This window comes from Cinclus cinclus, chromosome 2 (genome assembly GCF_963662255.1).
Source record: "Cinclus cinclus chromosome 2, bCinCin1.1, whole genome shotgun sequence".
NCBI classification, from domain to species: domain Eukaryota; kingdom Metazoa; phylum Chordata; class Aves; order Passeriformes; family Cinclidae; genus Cinclus; species Cinclus cinclus.
The window spans coordinates 48,588,878-48,612,385 of record NC_085047.1 but is presented as its reverse complement, the minus strand read 5'-3'; the positions used below and the strand labels follow the sequence as shown (position 1 = coordinate 48,612,385).

The 23,508-nt window shown below is 38.2% G+C and overlaps 1 protein-coding gene across 2 annotated transcripts in view; it reads right to left on the bottom strand.

Moving 5' to 3' along the window:
- Nucleotides 1–941: 941 nt before the first annotated feature.
- CDK8 (cyclin dependent kinase 8) overlaps nucleotides 942–23,508 on the bottom strand; it is a 74,804-nt gene continuing 52,237 nt past the window's right edge. Inside the window, exons 5-13 of one of the 2 annotated variants that reach the window (XM_062487611.1) lie at nucleotides 21,457–21,514; nucleotides 18,574–18,705; nucleotides 16,553–16,696; nucleotides 14,502–14,571; nucleotides 13,384–13,456; nucleotides 8,491–8,588; nucleotides 7,057–7,135; nucleotides 6,779–6,937; nucleotides 942–2,124 (exon numbers count right to left, since the gene is read on the bottom strand). In XM_062487611.1, the coding sequence (XP_062343595.1) occupies nucleotides 1,999–2,124; nucleotides 6,779–6,937; nucleotides 7,057–7,135; nucleotides 8,491–8,588; nucleotides 13,384–13,456; nucleotides 14,502–14,571; nucleotides 16,553–16,696; nucleotides 18,574–18,705; nucleotides 21,457–21,514 (939 nt within the window). In that variant the 3' untranslated portion in view covers nucleotides 942–1,998. The remainder of the gene's footprint in view (nucleotides 2,125–6,778; nucleotides 6,938–7,056; nucleotides 7,136–8,490; nucleotides 8,589–13,383; nucleotides 13,457–14,501; nucleotides 14,572–16,552; nucleotides 16,697–18,573; nucleotides 18,706–21,456; nucleotides 21,515–23,508) is intronic. The other variant, XM_062487612.1, reaches the window with a different exon arrangement.

The following is a 23,508-nucleotide window of genomic DNA, read 5'->3' as shown; positions in this document are numbered from 1 at the left end:
TGGCACTATCTGAGTACGTGGGAACAGTCTGGACATACTGAACAGGCAAGCTTAAAGCCTATATATAAATTAATAATAAAGACAGAAAATGTTTTCACTTGAAAAGCAAACCAAGAAGTTTAATGCACTCCCACCTATATATTAATTTATTCCAGAAACCAAGGAAAGACAGATTTTGACAACTTTTATGTCAAAATTAAAAGGCCATCATGCAGTATCATAAAAGCAGGATAAATTCTGCACTCAGATTTTGTTCTTTAGTTTTTTAAGTCTCCTGCATACTTGAACCTGTAGTCCATCCAGCCAGGTAGTTTTATCTGCACCTCAAACATGGTTTGCCTTTCAGGCTGACTAAGGATTTGGTTTTTGTTTTGCCCCCCCACTGGCATCTCAGTGCATTTGGAGGAATCACACAAGTTGATATTCACATTACATGAAGCACCTGCAGAAAAATATCCTGAGTGTATTGCATATATCTATGTCAAAATTGTGGTGTAGTATTACCTACCAAAGAAAGAATGAGCAGAAACCTCAGAACTATCCAGATAGGAATGCCTCTGGATTTTGTAGATGAAAAGGAGCTGCCTGATCTAGGAAATGCTGCTGGTAATAAACCCACTTTTAGAGTATCTCCAGCTGATCAGCTACATGTACAGGACAAGAGCAATGCCTTTTTTTCCTGCTGTTTAAAAGAAAAATTATCCTTCTCACCAGTAAATGGAAGCCTGCCTTGCAAGACAAATTCCCATTGGATGTCATTTCTCAGGACACAACCTGATATAGATGGGGGAGCAAGGGGTTTTCAGCGATAAAAAAGAACACAGGCAAAGGTCATGTGCAGATTTATGAAAAATAAATTTATTACATAACACCTTGTTTTAACAATGTTTGATTTTTTTTTTTACTCAGAATACTTGTGTCATTCATGTAAAATAGTTTGATACAGTACATTGTATGTAAGTTTTTCCTCATAAATTCTAAGGCTCTCCTAACACCTTGTTCCTCTGCAGTAGGAATGGCACCCCTAAACAACGTGCGAACATTAAAAAAAAAAATTAACTGAACAAAATTTAAAATCCACTACACCAAGCTGGTTCTCAAAATTCATGACAAAATATCTGAATGGATGCCGCACCTTTTTAGGAAATATCATTCATGCTTTTTTAATCCCAAAGCATGCTCACAAATCATTAACACCAACAGGAAAAAAATAAAACACTGTCTATGACAATCATTTTAGTTTGTTTGCTGAACCAAACATGTTTATATCAATGACAACATACTTATTTTACTATCAAATAGCAGCTTTAATACCAGTCAAGTCATAGATTTCAAAACAAAACCAAAAACTTGTGTTGGAAATAAATCTTTGGGACGTTTGTAATTGCTGGGAAAAAATGCAAACGCTTTCATGTTCTTAAAAAAATCTCATCATAGCAATCGTGTCGGTCATAAAACATTGAACTAGGTGGAAAACGAACCAACCCACAAAAGTCACTAAAAATAAACGTCTATCAAAACTGTCTCTGAGAGTTATGGTTAGTTTGCTTTTTTGCCATGGTAACATATACTGTATGCTTCAAGTACCAGTTCAAAGATGTCGTGTACTATTGGTCAGATGAAGTTGTTACATCAAGAGAATTCACCACATACGACAACAAAAATGCTTGCCCCTAGCACATTTCACAGCTTCACCTGCTACAGACTGTCACTGAAAAAAATGCATCGGCCAGTCTGAACCATGTCAAGTAAACTACAGAAGTAGCATATCCACAACACAAACCGTGCTAGCACTTTCTTTTCAAGTCTAACCCCAAAACCAGGTACAACGTGGGAGTCCCCACTCGGCCCCGCGGCAGGGGGTGGGTCGTGGCGGTGGGACAGGTGGGAGGTGTGGGTGTACAGTACATTCTCTGGCCCAAGCCGGGCTCCTGGCACGCAGCTGCGCGGCCGGTCCTGCAGCATTAGCGACGGCGCGTCGGCGGCACCGGGTGCAGCTCAGTACCGGTGGGTCTGGTGCGAGTACTGCGGCGGCTGCTGGGAGGTAGCTGAGTATCCCATGCTGCTCTGTGGCTGCGATGTGCTTGGTCCGGGGTTGGGGTAGGCAGCATGGGGGTTGGAACGCTGCAGGGGGGAAAGCACAGACACAGCCCTTCGTAAGGTGGACATCGCAACACAGTTTCACCTATTTCACCTACTGACTCGTTTATTCAAGAGGCACCCAGCACATGTGGGCTCAAAGCAGCTGCACTTCCAGGCTTTGTTCCGCTTACTCTGATTACAGCAGGAAACAGGCATCGGTAATACCAGATTAGAAAGTGACAGCTGCCAGCCTTCTGCTATCCATCCTAATGGGAATCTTCACCCACCACAGTCAAACCTCCAGCCAACCCTCCAGATGGCTGCTGTGCACCTGCACATGATTCTGGGCTACCAACACTCATGGCAGTGGTCTTCTCCACTTGCTCCCTTCTCCTGCCAGGAAGGTAGGCGGGGATGGAGGTCCCGGTGAGGCATCTTACTGCTGATGAGCCACTCTGCTTTATTCTGCAGATTTTCACACACGGAGGATATACTTGCCAGCCTTTTGTGACCTAGGAGTACAGGCTGAGAGCACTCACTGCTACTGGGCTAAGGAGTCATCTATCAGCAGCCCTTAAAATACTTGAGGGAGATTTTAAAGACAACAGCAACATGTTGCTCAGTAGAACAAGATACATTCAGGCAAAAATGCCCTTAGAGGTAGCTTGGGAGATTCAGGTGGGACATTGGACGAGGGACCACTAAGGCGCCAGTACAGCACTGGAAGAACCCGCCCACAGAGCCTGTGAGGTCTCTCTATGAAAAATTTTAAGACTCAGCTTAACAAAGCCATACTAACCTGAGCGATTCAGAACTGGCAACAGCCCTGCTCCAAGTGGGAGACTCAGCTAGATGGTTTCCAGAGGCTCCTTTTCAACCAGCACTCCCACAATTATTTGAGTGGAGCACTCATCAATGCAAGAAGCTCTCAGCAAACCAGCAGCCACCTATTTTAATCTAAAAGTTACTATTTACTGATCATGTGTTATAAAGGAAAGAAGGACTGCCTATGAGATATGCAATATAACTATCTGACCACTTAGTAGCATTTACCATTTCATTAAATTAGCACAATTTCAGTACCTTACTGGGTTGGTTTGCATTCACATTAAGGTTTACATCCCTCACAAACTTTGCAGTATTTAGAAACTCTGTAGCTTCTGAATTCTTGATATCACAGTATTATGGTTTTTTAGGACTAGCTGCTTCTAGAAGAGGTCTGGAAACATCTATAAAGTAACTACACCAGGACTAGGGTATTCATACTAAGACCTGAATAGGAAAAAACTGTGGTGAACCAACACCCTGAGAAAGTAAAATATTAAGTCATAAAACAAAACCCCCAATTTTTTGCTTGTACACCATTTAGAACAGAAGCTATACCCAGGGTACTGAGAGGATGGCAGAAATGAAAAAGGCATACTCTACTTGTTCACACACAGTCACAGGACTGAGCTAACACCACTAGAGAAAAGGGGGAGAAATGGCTGGACCAGCACTTAATGTCTGTGGGAACAAACCAGCACTGCTGAACCACACCATTAGCATGGTGACTGAACTTTGTGACATTTGCCTTCAGCCTTGAGAGAAGGACTAAGGCATTCATCAGCAGAAGGGTCACAGCTCTGGGTCACCCTTCTCCACGTTGCAATTACAGAATGCATGTCAAAGAGCAAAAGTCTTGATTGAAAGTTGGTTTTGCCCAATGTGTGGCTCCTGTTTGCAGGAAACCATCACAAGTTTAACCATTTAAAACTGACCACTCATTTCAGTTGTAAAACTCTCCCTGCATCCTGACTTCCAAAACAGATCTTATTTTAAGACAGGGACAATAAAAAAAAAAAAATCAGATTATTTCATGACACCCAGAGCAACAAATGGCTTTTGTTTAAGAATAAAAGTAAATATCCAATCCTTTCTAAAGAGCATTAAGCACCCAGAGGGTCATCACGAGCAAAAGCTCAGAGTAGTGGAATTGCTGCAGCCTGTTTTAATCACATTGCCTTTGGGAGTGTCACATTGCAGATTTTAACAAGGAGGCAAGAAAGTCTGTGTGCCATGTGTCTACTATTTTTATGCATGGCAGAAAAGGATACAAGGTCAATGTGCCCTGCCGAGAGTAATTTGACTTCTGAGTGAATGCAGAAACTGCCTTAGTGTGCCTTGCCCAGGAGATGGCAATCCTTCTTCACAAGCTTTAGATGAGGAATTTGAGCAAATCAAATGAAGAACAAAGGAACAGGTGTTTGATTAAAACAGAGGGCTGTATTGTAATGGTTTTCTTCCCTCTTCTCAAGTTGCTAGATCAGAAGCAAAAAATGTGAGGAATTTTTTTCAGGAAGACCTGAAACCATCAGTTGGAAACTCTTAACTGCTTTTGTTCTAGTGCTAGCAAGTTCAGGTCTCCTCTCTTTGATTATCATGTTTTCCAGACACCTTAATCAGAACAAATCTACTGACTGCCTCTTTGCAAGGATAGGAGGGAAAATATGTTTTTTTTTGGTTTTGTTTTTGTTTGTTTTTTTTGTTTTGTTTTTTGTTTTTTTTTTTGAAAACAAGGTATCTTCCCTCCTAGAGAGATGGCAGTAAGATTGGTCAGGGGTAGTCCAGTTACCAGTAAGAACTCCTGAGACAGAAAAGCAGCAGTTATCATTATCTTAAAGGAAAAGTATTTTGCAATTATTTTTTTCAAAAGTGCTGCCCCCAGCTGTAATCCCAGTATAGGTATCTCTGAGTATAAAAATTCTGATGAGGATGAACTGAAAACAAACCAATGCCAACCCCAGCCAAGCAATTTGAGTCCTCTGACTTGTCAGCAGATCTCAGCTCTGGCTCACAGAACTAGGAGCTGAAGTTTGTTCAGAATGCCACAATGCAGCAGCAAAAGGAGGTGAAGGGCATGTAAATAGGGCATGCAAATGGGGCTCCCTGACAGTACACACAACCTCTGAATCAACTGCCTTAGATGCGTGACTCTGCCTCAGGGCAAGATGAAGGAAGTTAGAACTGCATTTGCCTTCTGCTTTGTTTCTGTGTTTTCAAGAAGTGGGAGAAACAGCCAATTAAAAGGCCAAAACAGCAATGGACTGCAGCTTGCCAGATTAAAAGGGATAAAACTCCTGTAAGAGTGCCTAGATGGATAATCCTACTAAAAGAAAGATGGCACTTAGAGGTACCCCACCCTGCAGAACTATAGTTAAGGCTCACCGCTGCCTCAAAGAGCTCTAAAAATGTATATTGTTCAAGGAAAATGACTTGCAAATTGATGTGTTATTGATGTATACTGAGATAAACTGAACAAATGCACTTGGGGATTATGTGAAGGGTCTCACAATAAAGCTCCTGGAAATGATCTTATTTTACATTTTTTTAGTACTTTCAAGTTTTGGCCAATGCTGAGAGTATACAGATTTAGGTAAGGATGAAGGCAATGCCCCCAGGCAGCTTCTGAGGCTGTCTGGTACTCTCAGGAACAAACTCAGAAATGCCAGCTTTCAAAGCCCACTGGTGGTTCATGGAGAAGGCCGTATCAAACTGAAAAGCAGGTTGACAGCTGCAGCTTCACTGACTCCATTTTTCAACTCTCCTTACCTTTTGCTGCAGACTATAAGCCCAGCTTAGTGGGTTTCCATTATCAGGGTCTCACATTCAGATACTATCTTTAAATTAACTGAAAACATTGCCAGTAATTTCCAACTTCCCCATCTTTTGATTTCATCCAAAACAATCTGCCAACTGGCCGCCTGTACTGTGCATTCCATGTGAACCAGTATGCAATGGTTAGTTCCTGCAGGCTAACATTTCCAGCAGCATGCCTCCTCTTGAAATCACTTATTACCTAGGCTTGCAAAAATCTGCCATTCTCTAACTGCTCCTGGGAATCATGTGAAGTCTTCCCTGCTCCTCTTTCGTAATTTCTTAGCTTGTATTAACTTAAGGTTCTGTCCTTAACTCTCTTCTCCCCAGTCTCCAGCAGTAGTCCCATCCAAACCCAAAAACTCAGGTATCATTTGCTGGGATGATGAAGATATTCTTACACTCCAGGCTCTGATTTCTTAATGTCTGAGCACAAGCTCAAATGCAGGAAGGCCAGAACATATTTTTCATGTTTTCCTCAAGTGTTTTTTTTCCCAATGCACCTCTTCTTCCTCACTCATTGACTGCCACCATCTCACCTGTCTTCAGATCTGTATCATTTGGCTTACTCGAACTGGAATCTTCCTTGATCTTCAAAGCAGATTATGAAAGCATCATGCCAAGTCTTTATTTGTCATACAAAATACTGCTTCTGCATCCATTAACCCAACTAAAGATTCAGATTCTTATTTCACAGCTTTTTTTTACTGCAATATCCTCTGATAGCTACCATTACAGGCTTGTTCAAGTAAGAAACGGCATTTTTAGGTGATACAGAGCACAGCACAACAGGTTCCTGGTCCATAATCATTAGTGTCCCTAATATGAAGATAATAATTAGTAACAATAATAATATCTGATCCTAATTTCCTAAATGGTAACCTAAAGAGCATCAGGATATCAACAAATCATCAACTACATGAATCTGAAAACAAACTCCCAAAAGATGCCAAAAAGTAACAGTTAATACAGTGACATTTACAAAATTACTTTTTAATTTGAAGAAACACTACTCTAAACATGAAAAGCAAATACACAGTATGCAAATAAAACAAAATACCTGATAGTCTGAGGTCATAATAAGTCCACCTGAGGTAGTGGTAGGAGGAACAACTCTCACTTTTTTCAGTGGGGGTCCCTGTGTGTGACTGTTGTCTTGGTTCCCTGGATGACCAGTTCCATTAGTATGGTTATTGCCCTGCTGCTGCTGCTGGTTCTTCTCAATTGTTTAAACACAAAGAAAAATTTCAACTCAAAAGCAGTACATGAAATAACATGAAATCAGGAAATAGTGTAAAAGCCAGTGAAACATGATGACACTGTTCTTCTAGTACTTACTTTGTCTCCTTTATCATCTGGTTCTTCTTCTGTTAAAAATTCTCGTTTTGGGTAAGGGATTTGACAACCTGCAAAAACACTGTCCCCCAAAAAAGTCTATTTATCACTGTATTAGAACAGCAGGGTTAGACCTGTAAGATTCACACTTCATCCAAGATAGTTTCAAGTTGCCTGAGCCATCATTTAATACCTGCAACTAAGGGAGAAGTTTTCCTTCTCTATCAACATATTCTAAATTTTGTAAAAGCATATTCACATTTGATTTTAATGTTCATTTGACTCATATACTAACTTAAGCTCCAAATAATTTTTTTGTTGATGAGAAAAATACAACACCTGTTAAGCATCTGCAAGGACACAAAGAGCTATCTCACTATAGCTATTGTGTAATTCACAGTCTCAGGACTAACTAAAAAAATTCCTGGAAACGTCACTGACTATTAACAAAACCACCTGGAAAAGAAGCTTAAAAGTGAATAGAAATTTCACCTGTCAATTCATATCTCACAGTCCGCATAGATTTGCTAGTGCAAGCTAATATTTACCTGCCCTTCATCAGTAGAACATATTTATAACATCTTTGTACACCTGTTAGCAATACTCATTGTGTATTCACACTAAAATGTCAATCTATATTTGACATAAAAGCCAAACACTATCCTAAAAGCAGTTTCTGCAACAGCCAATTGTTTGCATGACTTTAAATCACAGAGAGAGGTCAGGAGATGCTATAAATAATCCAGTAGGCTTTAGTGGAGTAATTTTATTTTTAATTAATTCCTTATACGTATACATATTTTATAAATTCTTCCCTAAAGAAGGGTAGAGAATTACAGACAGGATGTACTAATAGCTTTCCTAAAAGGGTGTACAGTCACGCTCTCTGGCTGCTCTTTTGGAAGAAGGGCTTAATTTTTAATGAAATCATTCATTGTCCATAATTTTTCTCCCTTTTGTAAATCTGCCTGTGCAAACAAAAAAAAAAGAGGAGTGTCTACAGAAAAATGGATTTAAGTTGTTAAGGATGACAGCACAGAGACACAGAGTTGATTTTCCCCATCCAGTGAATTCACAACAAAGGCTAAGACAAAAATGTAAACTAATTAGAGACTGTCATATGGCATTCTGAGGCAGAGAAGTGGACCTGCAGGCACTTAGCAGTTGTCTACCAAGATCTGTAGCATGCATAATCAACCTGTCAGTGAGTAACAAGATTAGTGCTGCAACTAATAGGATCAAAGTTCCATAAAGAAAGAGATTAATAAAAATGCTACTTAATTTTTAAAACCACGAATGGCATTTTAGTGGTTATAGCTTTCTTTGGTTGTTAGACAGTATTTAGCTCAATATTCACAAACATACTTAGGGCAGAGAGAAAGCACAGCTCTAAAGCATCTCTGAATGCACTGATAAGTTAGTAAACTGACCACTTACTCAGACGTGGGAAGAGGATCTTCCAAGAAGTAAGGATCCTGCATAGCCTGTTCTGAGGTAATTCTCTTTATTGGATCCATAGTGAGCAATTTCTGAAGCTGGGGAGAAAAAAAAAAGAAAAAAAGAAAGAAAAAAAAAAGAAAAAACACCTTTACATTACCAAAACTATGTACAGAAACTTCACTGTAGTCCTGGAAGAGAAGATGATACAAATGTGTCTGAACTCAAAGGCCAAATCATAAATGGCATAACCACATTCTTCTCTCCTGTTAAAACAGAAACTACATTTCCTATCAAAGGACGCCTATTTTCACTTGCAAAGACCAGAACACTCAGTTCCAGGCACAAGTGTTCTATCAAAACCATTCAAAAAGTTTCCACAATGTACTAGCAACTTTAATCACAAAATTATTTGGGTTGGAAGGGCCCTTCCAAGGTCAGTTAGTCCAGCCTCCTGCCACGGGCAGGGACACATTTAACTAAGGTTTAACAGGTTGCTCAGAGCCCTGTCCAGCCCAACCTTGAACACTTCCAATGAAGGGGCACACAGAACTTTGTGCAACCTGTTCCAGAGCCTCATCACTCTCTGAATAAAGAATTTTTTCTAATATCCAATCTAAATCTACCTTATTTCATTATAAAGCCATTATCTCTTATTCTATAAAAAAAATGTTCCTCTCCAGCTTTCTTGGAGAAATCTTTCCAAGTACTAAAAGGTGCTATAAGGTTTCCTGGGAGCCTGCCTTCTCTTTTCCAGGCTGAACAAATCCTGCTCTCTCAGCCTGTCTTCAGAGGAGAGGTGTTCCAGACCTCTGATCACCTATATAGCCCTCCTCTGGACACAGCACTCCAGGTGAGGCCATGTGAACTAGCAACACCAGACCATAACTATTTTATTTAGCTCTAGTGCCGAGTTGCAGTGATGTATTCTTAAACTACGTGTTTCTTATTCAAAAAGTTTGGTGTCCATGCATATACTTCTCTTCATACACCTGTATGAAGCAGCTGTGCTGGACAAACAAGAGATAACCTTCAGATACCACACAGAAAAATACTGAGTTTTCACGTTTCACCATTACAATACAGTGTCCAAGGCAAAACTACACCATGACATATTGTCAGACAACAGTCTTTAAAACAAATGTTTCACTTTTAACTTGCACTGAGTTATTTTAAATTGTGGATCTAACAAGAAAATACATATGTAAATAATAATTATTTACAATTCCTATCCATACTTTTTATAGGATTCATATATTCACCTTTTTAAAAAGGTGTCATGATCTAACTCTGAACTGGCCATCTCCTTTCACTAGCTATTAAGTGAGAATTCATAACTGCAATGCAGATCTCCACACTTCAAAAGCCGAGGTTAAGAAAGTACTTCTCCCTCCTCAGCCTTCAGTTTTGATAACATGGTTAAGAACATCTTTACTATGAATTACCACCATCAATCCAGTTTTGTCTTTCATGTCATCCACGAGAACTCACAGTACGTTATTTCAGCTCTCTGAGTCTACATGAAGTTTTTATTGAATAGCATGCTGAACAAGCCAATTCTTACTCTCTCAAAAAGCATTGCCAAGAGCCAGAAAAGGAAAAGGCAAAACATGACAAAGAACTGCCAACACACTGAAAAACACAAATAAAAAGTACTGCAAAATTCTAGCATCACTTCTGGCGATTGGATTCTAGAGCTGTCCATCACATGCTGACAAGTCTTGGTCATGATCAGACATACACAAAGAAATCAAAATGATTGTGCCACCATTATCCAACCCAGGGGATCAAAACTTTGGTTGTGTCCCCTTGTACAGATGCCACACAGAAGTAAATCTTCCATATATTATTACAGATATTTTCTATTTTGAAAACTGCTTGATGTAAAGATCACCTGGCTAAATGACACAATAAAAATGCAGTAAACTTCATACATAATGAATGGGACAATCACTACAGTTCATATGGACCAAAGTAACCACATGGAAGATCAAGAATCACTAAAATAACCAGAAACAGCAGTTGTTTACCACCCCCTAGGGCATAGGTAAGTTGGAAAAAAAATCAAGAATGTGGAAGTAGAGAAATAGTAAGATGCGATCGCATGCAAGAGCCAAAGTTTTCTTAACACATCAGTTCTGCCTGTGAAAAGGGACCACATACAAGAATGTCTGTAAAGAGGAGGAAAAAAATCTGGTTCATTTAAGTTGGGGAATCAAAACTTGGGGGCTTTTGGCACTGACAACAATCTCTAGATTTACATATTTTAAAACAGTAGATTATAAACATGTTCTGATGCAGAGAGTAAAAGCAAAAGATACTTGTATCTTAACAGCTACGAAACAGCAAGATCCTGGAATACCTCTGAAAGAACTGGTACACATAAATTCTCTGAACTTGTTCAGACTTTGTTGGAGCGGCCCAAGGCATTCATGAGCAGTTGAGCTTAGCCTCAAACAAGAGTGGAAACCTAAGACATGTTCAAATTTTGGCAGCTCCTGAACAGTATTTTAAGATGTTATTCTGGAAAGCTCAAGTTATTTTAAACAGGATCCACTGAACTGTTCTGACAGGACAGCTGTTAGCAGAAAATTGAGAAAATTCTGTTACAGCTAATCAACGTCACAGTACTTCTCTCACAACTAGAGCGATGGGAGGTACAAAAGAACACAGCTACATCTACACTACTAAATGCCCTGACTGCTTTTTTAGCTTCCTTAACACTAACTGATAGCATCCAAATCACACAAAACTCCCACTCTTGCCATCAGCTGTGTTGAGTGAAGATGGGTGAGGTACACAGTTGAGGAGTGTGTTCAGTCTGGGATCCAAGTTCCAACTCCCCTTATGATCCTGTTGTTCAGCATGGACAGATATAACCAAGGACAGAGGAATGGAAGTGGTCTAGTAAAGGACATCATTCCTTCACTTTGCTTGTTAATGTAACCACTGCTTTTTGGTACAAACATACTGAGCATGTTCACACAGTTAACAATCCCCTTGTGCTACAGCACAGAAAAGATAAAATTCTGCAGTAAGTGTTTTAAACTATTTTCATGTGACTATTTTGTGTCTAGTTTTGTTGCTCCATTGAAAATAATTTCTCATCTTGCAAGACAGAGAACATATGAGAAACAGATTGCTTTGGAAAGAGCATTCGTAGCTTGTCAGAAAAGCTAATTCATTCAGAGAAAGTCTTGTTATTGGCCTCTCTCAGAGGACTGGTTTGTTTGCTTATGTAAACATCTCTAGTATTACACCAACTTTTAACCTCAGAGAGCAGAGACACTTCACAGTAAATGATGCATAATGGTACCACTGCAATAATTACCCAATTCAGCTGGTTGTACTGTTTGGTTTAATGTGAACCTTAAATATATGCTCTATTTTAGACTGAAGTATAACTTATCTGCTTGGAAACCCCCTTTCAAACCTGCTCAAGCAGTATGCCACAAGAAGAATATTGCATCAGATCTGGTCTGACTGAAGGATAAATTCCAGAATTTATACAGAGGGAAGAGTACTAAACAGAAGAAAGACAGCTGCTTAAAAACTGCTTATGTCTGATTATCCAGGAAGGTACAGGTTCCAATGACTTGAGCAAAAGACACGTGGCCCTCAGATGCCCAGGCCTCTCCACCATCTTCCCTGTTCTCCACTTTGTTCTTCTCACCTCCAAGATGAAAAATCTCCTCCTCCTCTTCCCTCACTCCCATCCACCTCCCAAATAATCTATTTACTTTCTCATTTGAGCCTGAAAACATTTAATCTCAGTAGGAAACATCAAGATAAGAAGGATGTCCATTCAGAGAGACTAGACACCCTTAAATTCCTTCTTCTCAATATCTAAATACATATATACAGTTTTTTGCAGCAACTTGAATGTTCTTTAAAACACAGACAAAAAGGCTCAGTAATTTCTGAAACAACACAACACCAGCATTTCCAGGGCTGAGCAAGTGCATAATTTCAACTGGAGTCTTCATAAAGAACATTATACATTCTAGAGAGATAATCCTTGTTGTAAGAGTTCTATAAAGTATTCATAAGAAAGCTACAAAAGATTAGTGAACTAAGAAGACATATTAAAGTTTTCCAAACTACATGTCCAAGTCCTAACTTAATTTTCTTTTTAAGTCTGTAAGATGCAAAGTTGTATCATATCATAGCATGGTTTGTGTTGGAACCTACCTTAATAACACATTTTGTCCCAAAACGCCTGCAATGGGCAGGGGCACCTTCCAGGTTGGTCCAAGTCAGATCCAATCTGGTCTTAAAACATTTCCAGGGATGGGGCATCCAGAACTTCTCTGTGCAAACTGTCCCAAGTGCCTCCCTACCCTCACAGTCAAAAATTTCTTCCTAATATACAATCCAGCTCTAGCCTCTTTCAACTTAAATCCATTACCCCATATGCTACCACTGCTTTCCCTTGAAAAAAGTTTCTACACATGCTCCCTTTACATATTGAAAGTCTGCTCTAAGGTCTCTTCAAAAGCTTAAAAATTAATTAAGAAAAAAAAAAACAAATCAGGCATATAGGAATTTTTTAAAAGTAAAAATAAGCTGTTAAAAGTAGGCAAAGCAGCAAAATGGCTAAGGATTGCAGCAACAACCACAAAGACAACTACAGGCTAAACATGACTTAAAGAACAAAAACTTCAAAATTACTTGATACTGAACCTAATCCAGTGATGACACTCAGAATAATTTTATCATTGTGAGAAGATATTTTATCAATGTGATTTTGCAATTTTCAGATTGCAGAGTATCACTTATTCCTAACTTTATTTATAAAGTTAGTTACAGTGGACTTGACAACAGCTCAACTCTTACTCAAAACAACTGTAACATATATGATGGATTGGATTTTTTATGTATGCAGGAACTTACCAAGTGGAATGCCTTACTATCTGGTTTAACTTTATGTTTTTCCATATATTTGATAAGGCTGCAGTTGGTATACCTAGAAAAGGAAACACAAGTGGTATTTCTAATATGCAAATCATTGATACTGCAAAGTTTTCTTGGTAGCCACAAAACATATTAATTAGAGAAGCTTAGTCTCCCTGCAAATCCAATAAGCCGGGAAAAAATCATACTATCAACACCAGAGATTGCTTAAAAATCAGAACTGCAGAAAGGCATGTTTCGTTCACATCCTTATAAAAGCATATCACACCCACACAAAAAGCACACTTTTAACCCACAGGCAGACAGCAAACTCTCAACTGGACTTAAACTGCCTGGTAGCAATTTTACTACTATACTGTTTGATTCTGTGTAATTCTCATGACAATGAGGACAGAGATAAATACTAAGTTCATCTGAACACTCTCCTGCAACCTACAGGTTGCATCAAGAACATTCCTGTATTTACTTTTTTAAGAGAAGCTCAGAAAAAAATGTTTCTAAATGGTTGCAAGAGCATGGCAGATACAAGAAATGTATCAGCCCCAAATGCCTCAGCATCTGGGAGGTCAGACAACAGGTGGCATTTTAAGTGCAGGTATTAGCCTGTGGCAATGGGGACAGCAAAACTGAAGGGTATTTTCTTCTTCAGTCACTGTAAGCTACCCTAGACACCAAAGCTGACAACTATACCCACTGTTTGCTGGAAATAGTATAAGGTTACCAGACCCCTTTTAAGCAGCTATTACAGAAAATCATTGCCAGTACCACAGATTTGGAAACAGCTGTGCTTTGACACGCTGTGCTTTGCAAACCTCAGAGCTGCATGGGGTCTTACTGGCATCACCTGTTTCACACCTGCCACCTTACCCTTTACAGGCTACTCTCTCTAACCCTCTCTGGCTACTTTTCTGATCCACACCGCATCAACTGGCCAAGTTCACCACTATGAAACAACTTTCATTTTTCACAATCTAAGTCTTAACAGTTTTATAGTCCTTGTTTGGCATCTACATAGAAAACAACTTGAACTGCAAGAAATTTTTTGTAGGAAAGAGATATAAAATACGCTTTATTAAGAAAGCTCAACTCAGACTTACGTGTTTCTCCGGAAATCTTTCATCAAGGTTGAATGTTCTGGCATCTTTTTTATGTCTTCCCAATCTTTATCTGCAAAGCAGTATTAATTATTTTTTTCCCTCTCTCTAAGTAAAACAAAGCACTTCCAAGTATCTCCACAGCCTTGATTTTTATTTTTTTTTAAATTCTTCTTCTCTAACCTTGCAGTTGCTTATGTCTTTGTACTCCCTAGCTCCTTTTCCTTCATCACCTCTTCACAATAAATCATACCAACACTTAAGATGTTCCAGCTGTGTACTTATTAACTCAAGAACTTGAAAAAATGATGCCAGCTACAGTGCCCACAAAACAACGCTGAAGAAAAAACACATCAGGTTTTGTGCTCGAACCCTTCAGGACTGTTATCTAATTTATTTAGACACAGCTGTGATCTCAGGACAGGAGTACACAGGACTCCAGCAAACCCTGTCTCCTTCTAAGGGATTATCAGCTCTGACAGCATTTTTAGTTACAGGAAAAAGCCCAGAGGTACTTCTGCAAAGTAAGAAATACTGTTAGCAAAAAAAGAAAGTTTTAAAAAGTACTCGAAGAATAATTCATCACAATGTAAACCAAGGTCGAAATGAATTTTAAAATAAAACAAAAAACTAACTACCAGCATCTAGCCTCAAATGTCTTAAGCTCTAACTCTTGAGAAGGCTCTGTGGGCAAGTAATTTGGTTTAATTCAAATCTTTACTAAGTTTGATCACAACTGCAGAAGGCAGAGTTTAAAAGCATTAAATTAATCAATCAATCAGATAATTATTTAGTTATTACTTGGTTAAAATATTCTCCTCTCTTCTATGCCAGAGACATGAGAAACTGTTTCAGATAAGGCAAGTGTCAATTAAAATACATAAAATTCACTGCAGTTGAATGAAAAGCACTTCTTGGTAAGAACCAAAGACCTCCAAAGATCAAACGCAGACCATTAGAAAGGATTAATTAAACCAATCAGAAAACCAAAATGAGAGTATGATCTACTTATGTAAGCTATACAGAACCAATGTAAAACCTAAATGAACTAAGGAAAGTATAAAAAGGTAAAATTTCAGTTCAAAAGTAGAAGGGGAGAGTATTGCTTGAAGAAGCAAAAAGTAAGGAGACAATATGCAAAGGCAACATTTTGGTCAATCTTATGCAGCACTACAGAAGCAATGGAGTACACAGAGAAAAAAAAATCAAAAGCAAAAATAAGAGAATGTTTAACAACAAAGTTTTAGAACCATACAAACACATAGACCACAGAAGTCATGTGAAAGGAAGAGGCAAGTTCAGCAAAAAAAAAAAAAAAAAAAAAAAAAAGAAAGAAAACACAATTAATAGTGGAGAAGGGAACACAAGCAGTGAGGAGAAAGATAAAGTAAAAATAAGGCCCCTGTAACTCTGACTCCTGCGATCATGTGAACACTAGAAGACAAAGTATTAACTGAAGCAAGGCAGCCTGCATAAAAACAAGATATGACCAACACTGAGGGGAAAATGCAACAAAGTGATATCCACACTGTCATTTGCTTTGGTTCACACAACTAGTTCTTTCTTCTGGTTTAGAGTGAAGAAATTTTTTCTATATCACCAGCTTTCCACCAGGGGGGAAAAAAAAAAAAAAAAAAAAATCAATGCCCTTCATTACTTCCAAATTCTATGTATAATTTGGCATGAGTTAAAGAAATGTGTAATATTCACTAACTATATATATTTTTGCTTGGTTTCATAAATCATCAGTCACCTTCCAAATCAACAGTCAGTACCGAAGAAATGCAGAAATATTCCTTCTTATTTTTAATCATCCACTATTAAATATAATCTTTTAAAATAATAAAGCATTGGTACATGTATACACAAAGATAACCCTATCATTAATAAAAGGGAAACTATCTAATTTGACCATTGGATTCTAGATTTATAACTCATGAAATAAAGATTGTGCTTGAACAACTCTTGCTTTGATCAGCTGCCACCTTCATATGCAAAGAAAGCAATATGGATATCTTTCTTTGAACACTGGTGATAAAAAATACAGTATGTACCTGCAGGAAATCCCATTACATTGAATATTCTGTCCAGCTGGTCATGGTGATAAGGATTACTAGTTTTGATATCTTCTTGTCGACAATGGAATATTGGCTCTGATGTTAGCAGCTCTGCAAATATACACCCTATGGCCCAAATATCTTTAAAAAAGGAGAACAGAAATAAAAAAAAAAAAACAAAAAACAAAAAAACAACAAATGAATCTTTCCAAAAACATCTGGATAAGGTAGAATGTTAGTGTTTAGCTTATCAGAGGTAAGGTTCCCGTATTGAAAATTTCAAGTTTCTATTGCAGAAGTGAGATGCTTCCTCAACTTTTTCTTTCAGCTTTGAATGGAGGTATGCAATCCAGTAACTACACAGGAGCTGAGAGAATATCATACAAGTTTCTGTGGGGTTTGTGAAGTGCAGTTATCACTTAACATTGTAAAAGATTAGTTTGGTTAAGATTAAACTGAAGGAAACTGTTGGGGTAACCATCAACACACCAAACACAAACAAAGAAAAGCCAACCAGCATCTTGCCCATTCAGTGCCACATTGTCATGACCAAGAAATGGGCAATCGCTGATCAGCCAAGTTTAAGTAGCAAATTACCCCAAAAGTACAAGCTGAAAAGTAACAGTATTGGTATAAACTGAATCCTATCTGTAACACCCTGAAAGAGAGTAAAAAGCAAATTGCTACAAGCCCACATACCTCAGAGCTTTTTCATAACATTCGTTAAAAAAAACCCACAAACCCTACAACCTTTCTCTTTTCACTGTTGTTTTCCCATCTAATAATCAGATCACCTGAATTTTCCCAGTTGTTTTCTCAATTTTTGTCTAGTACATACAAACAATTTTAACTCAAAGTGGTGCTACACTGAGCCTTGAATGAACAAGGTCATAAACAAGGACAGAAGCAAATCATGTAGACAGCATAACCCCATTACTCAGTGTTTTTACACAGTCATTTTTTATCTACACTGAAAAAACTATGTACTAGAGGCTAAGACTGCCCATGCAGTTTCACACACTGCAATCAGAAGAAATGGCAGTAAAGTGAGGGAACATGCAAATGCAACAAATTAAGCAGTTTAAAGGAACATATAAAAATGTATCTATAAAAGAAACACAGTATTAACAGAACAGTAAACAGGAATACATTTAAGGCATAAACATTAGAATTGCTGACAGAAACAAAGATATGATATTTAAAAACAAAACAAGAAAAGAAGTTTGAGTTCTGAGGAAAGCTTTCCGGTTACAGAAACAACACAATATGCTGACACACAACCTCCATGTCTGTGCAAAGTAGAGTAGCTGCTAGTGAAGTTATTTCCTCCCAGAACTTTATTGCCTGCCTTTAACACATCTTTTAAACCAGGCAGCAAGAGAAAATCTTCCCACTTTTTCCTACAGTCTCTCTCCCTTCCATAGCAAAGCTGATCAATCCAGGAGAAGCAATCTCCCTCCAGTTTGCAGCTGGGTTGTTTCCCCTGTTCTACATCCCACAAAAGCTCTGCCCATCTGTCATTTGTCTTTGAAAAAGACACAGAAAGGCTGAAATGCAGCTTAATTTTACAGTTTAGCTTCAGTGCAGCCACCTCATTCTCCATTCCACACATTCTTTATTTCATATATTTATTACACTAGGTAATAACCTCTGCAATAAAATTAATGCACTGTGCCTCACAGTCACCCTAACATGATTTCTACTAGCAGTTCAAAGATGCTTCCATGTTTTTACAGCCTCTAACAGCATTTATGAAAGTCCTGTATGACAGCCACAAACTTAGACTGCATTGCAGGGCATTTGGAGCCAAAACCCAGCAACGTATTTCATACATATATATATGTAGAGCTTGAGATCCCAGTAAACTAAACAATTTGTCAAAGATTAATGTTTCTTCAAGAAAGAAGTAACGTACCTTTAACTCAGCCACTGTCCTTTGAACAATTTATCAAAGCTTTAATATCTGAGTACGGTTTACATAAACAATAAAATAGTACATTTTTGTCCAATTTACTTACCAATAGCTTTGGTATAATGCCTTGCTCCAAGAAGCAACTCTGGAGCTCGATACCAGAAGGTTACAACTACTGGATCCAAGTCTGCTAAAGGCTTCAGAGGTGAATTAAATAATCGGGCAAAGCCCATGTCAGCTGCAAAATTCAAAGAGAGATGCTTTAAAATTTGAGGGAAACCAACAATCTTCCTTTTTTTTTTTTAAACAGACTGATTGCGTTTACTTGTTAGCACTATCATCACACCTAAATAAAATGCAAAGGCAGACTGTAGCAGACATGAACTCTCTGAGCAGATTTTCTTTCTGTAGAAGTTACTGGATGGCATCACCTTTGAAGTATATAATTATAAATCATTACTAACATGAGTCATTTACAATAAAGAATTAACCATTGTTCTGAAGAAGTGCATCAACTCCTCAGGACACTGGTAAATCCTGACTCATTTTTACCCGATGTTCTCTGGTAAAACACTCCCATTATTACAGGATGTTTTTTCACAAACCAGCAATTTTTAAAGTGAGCAAAACGCAGGTTCTGCAAGGGTTAGAATGATTTATAATACATACGTGGACATGATAAAAGCTGCCTCTTCATGAAGTTAGCTGTAGCAAGACTTCCTTCACACAAAAAACAGAAACTAAGCCTACAGCACCTGCCTCCCTGTTGATTTTCTATCAAGATGCATTTCCAGCATCAATATACCAGTACTGAATACCATTCAGGCTATGATTTTAAAATTTGGGTTATGGGCACTATATCATTAAAAACTGGTTTTTTAGAATTTGTAGTATAGAACTGCCTAGAAAGTTGTCTGAACTACCAAAGATAAGTCACACAGGAAAAAATGGGCAGAGACTAAAATATGCAGCTTCTCTCATGAAATTGCTTTCCTGACCCACCAACCCCTAACCCCAAGACAGAGTGACCCTATCATGTAGGGATATTCACATGCTGAAAGACTTGAATGAAATGAGATGAGCAGCCACCCTGAGGGAAAAGGGCCTACATGCTATAGCTCACTGAGAGAATACTGCAGTGTAAATAAGGGTCTCCAACTTGACTACACAATCCTTAATTATTTTTGCATATGCATTCCTATTTATGATTGCTTTAATGCATTTAAAAAGAAGCATTTTACAGTTTTTTACATTAAAAAAATCAACTACTCAAAATTGATCAAATCACTATTAACTATGAATAATAAGAAAAACTGTTGGCAGCAAGTGAATTTAAGACCCAAAAAGACACAAAACACCTATAAAAGTTATTTTAAGTTAAATACCAGTTATGTATTTTTTAGAAAAATTAATTACCCTGGAAAAGTGGAAGCCCTTTGTATGTATATAACTTCTGCATTCTTTTACTGCTGTGGCAATCTTAAGAAAAAATACCTACATTTTGATAATACACTTAAAAATTCAATGTTACCCTCCCTCTTTCCCTGCTGGGAATGGATGGCTCAGAGGAATGGTGGCCCAATACAGAATCTTTCACCTGTCCATTAACAGAGTCTGACTTAATTTAGCTGTTTACTAAGTTAATCTCAAATTAATTCAAAACTATAAATTAAGAAGTAAATGGGTGGTCTATGTGCAATTACTAGCGAATAGTTGTGTACAACAAATATCACCACCACTGTCGAAAGTGAGTCCAGAGGATGACCTACATTCTCTGTTTTGGGAGAAACCCTCCATGAAGAATAATAAGGTAATATGAAGAAATTTTCCCTGCTGCTGTCCGTGCTGTACCTGTTTTCTATGCAGACCTCAACCCCTACTGTGAACCTTAGTGCTCAGAAAGGTATTAAAAACTTTCAGAGTAGGATCTGCAGAAGCCTTCAACCCTGGCCCATCACTCCCTGGATTCCAAAGGACAAGGGAAGGCCTAGAGCAGCACTGAATGCTCCCTGAAAATCCTACCCTGAATCATTATACTAGTGATTAACAATATAGTTCAGATAAACAAAACAGTAAGAGAACACAGTAACAATGCAGAAGAGTAATCTCATAAAAGAAAGCCAGAGGGAAGTGAAAAAGATGAACTAGCTTTAAAAAAACCCTTCCAAATGGAGCTGCATTACTGTAACAAATGTAAGCAGGCTCTGCATTAGTAGCTTGCTATTACAGCACTGCCATGATAATGTACAGCCTGGTACAGTTTATTATTGTTAGACTACTGTTAATTTTTATTTATGCATTTAGTTTAAAACAACTGAACTTCTACAAATCATCCTCTCACTGCAAATAGTGAATCCCACCAGAAAAGGTTAAAGTAGTGTGGAAGTGTTGGGTCCTTTCTAACCTGGTACACCACAGGCTAAGCATTTAGCATTAGCTATTAGTTCTCACTAACGATTTTGGATAGATTTCTGTGTTTTCTGCACTTTAAATATCCCTTGTGCTCATCTCCAAGGGACCTGCCTACTCTGTCAATGATATTTTGTAGGCTGAATGCCATTTTTGATTCTGTAAGATTTAAGGTTTGTAGCAATGAGTAGTTCCCTATTTAGAATTTTATGAACAGCAGCAAGATGTCATGGCATTAGAGGTAAATGGAGGAAATTTTAAAATCCCATTTCTTTCTCCTCCTCTCCTCATCGCTAGCTGTCATCTTTAACCCCCCCATCAAAATCCCCCACCCCACACAAACACCCACTTAAGCAAAATATAATGACATTTTCCACTTTTTATTGAGGCTACAGCATTTCATTGTCAGAACTGGTATATGGGGATAATACCATGAAGCCAGTCACTCAGAAAACAGCATTTAGGCAATGTGCCCAGGCACAAACTGGTATTACAGTGACTACTTTAGGTGGTACAACTGCACCTTCAGAACATTCTAACTTAAATGCTACACTGGGACTTATCAAAGATATAAACATACCAATTTTTACTCTTCCTCGCTCAGGACCTTCACCCATAACTAAAATATTAGCAGGTTTCTGTGGAAAAAAAAATAAATATACAATACATATACCACGATAAACCTAAACATTAGTCTCTGAAAAGTTATTCAAGCTTTGTTTTGCCAGTTTCAAACCAACTTTGTTTTGATAAAAATGACAAGTTTCTCTGTCACAGTAATGCTGTGCAAGGACCCAGACACAGGCTCTCCCTGACTGCATCTTCCTGACGTTTCTTCTCAGCGTTGCTGTGCTCCAGCACCACATTCCCTACTGACACCCTGGTGCCTGTCCTCAACACGCACCAGCCCGCAGCCACGGAGCCACTGGGATTTCTGCCCAAATTGCCCTAGATCTTTCCAGTGGGAGGCAGCTCCACTGCTGCCCACCACCCCAAATGCAGGGATGGGAAGCCAGCTCTACAGCAAGTTTTGCCCAGGGTTATTAGGCACATTTGCACATTGTACATTAAAAATACACAAGTGAGATACAGATGAAACATTACCATATCACTTGATATTGGAGACAACACTCATCTAAATTCTTCCTATTTACAAGTGTTCACCAATTCACACAGCTGCAAAACTGGAAAGCACTGCCTTTATGTTATTTTTCTGTCTTTGCTTTGTTTACTATGGAGGCAAGTTTAAGAACTGAGCTAGAGTTGGCTGGTTAGAAACATGACAACTCACTTCATAATGCTCTATTTTCTGCCGTCCTGTTTCTCATAATCCATTCTCAAAGTCCGTAGTCAGAGGATTCCTCAATTCCTAACACAGTGTGTATATAATGAAACCTGCAGTGCTTATTTGGAGGGCAAAAAAGTAAATAAACTCACAACTAAAGCTGATAATATATGCCAGACTTGTTCTCAAATGGAGTGATTTAGACACCCATTCATTCTGTAAATCCTGGACAAAACAGGGATTCCTATTCAGTTGCGACCTGTAAGATTATAATAAGGCTGAGTTACAGCTCTTGCTTTGCTTTTCCAGTTTAAATTGATCTGAAGCTAAGAGTACCTGAGCAAAACAGTTTAGACTACCTAGAAGTTAACGTAGTAAATTCCAGTACCTTGTGTGATTTCCTAAACACATTCTAGGATATTCCCAAGCCTTCCTGAATCTATCAGGCTTTAATGTAAACACATGCAAAGAGGCAGAAGACCACAATGTGATACAAATCAAGAAGTAATTTCTATTGTGTAAAACAAGGTACAAAAAATTAATACTCCAGCAAAAAACTTCCATGAGAAATTAAATTACTGTTGCTTATGAAAGGCTGCAAAATGGGTTTCTGAAACTCTACAATCCTTGGACAAGATATGTAAAAAGAATCTGAGGTGTTGCATTTCTGAGAACAGGTAGAAGATGTTATCAAAAATGTGATCAAAAAATGTAAGATATATTCAATTGTCTTTCCAACAGCAATAACAACAGATCCAGCTTGTGCTGTATTAGCTCTATGATTTCCAGAAGAAATTGGCCCCTATACCACCACCACCCTTTTTTGCAAGCATTCCATTTAGACTGCTTCTACAAAAGTTACTAGAAATAAACAAGCAGTATACAATCTTTAAATTCATAGTCACTGCTGAACTTGATGGCAATCCAATCTGCTAGATATGAAAAGACATCATTTCACTAAGAGACCTTTCTATTGCTACACTGTGACTCAAAGAACAAATCCACATCCTTTACAAAACCTGCTTTGATATATATGGGGTGTTAAGCTACAAGTCTAATTATTATGTTTTCACTAGAGTTAACAATACACTACACAGGCACTAAAATTTTTCAGATATATAATACATGGACAGAACGCATCAAATACCGTTTTCCTCCCTGCAGGTTCACAGGTTGATAATACTCTAAAAAATGCTTTTAACATCCTCATGATATTTTCACCTTAAATATTTTACTGTTTGGATTTTGGTAAGCACAAGAAGTCCTATTCACACAAAGACTGCATTATACCAGATGACTAATCAGCACAGCACTGGGTAACAATTCCTGCACCAAAGACCTTCTACC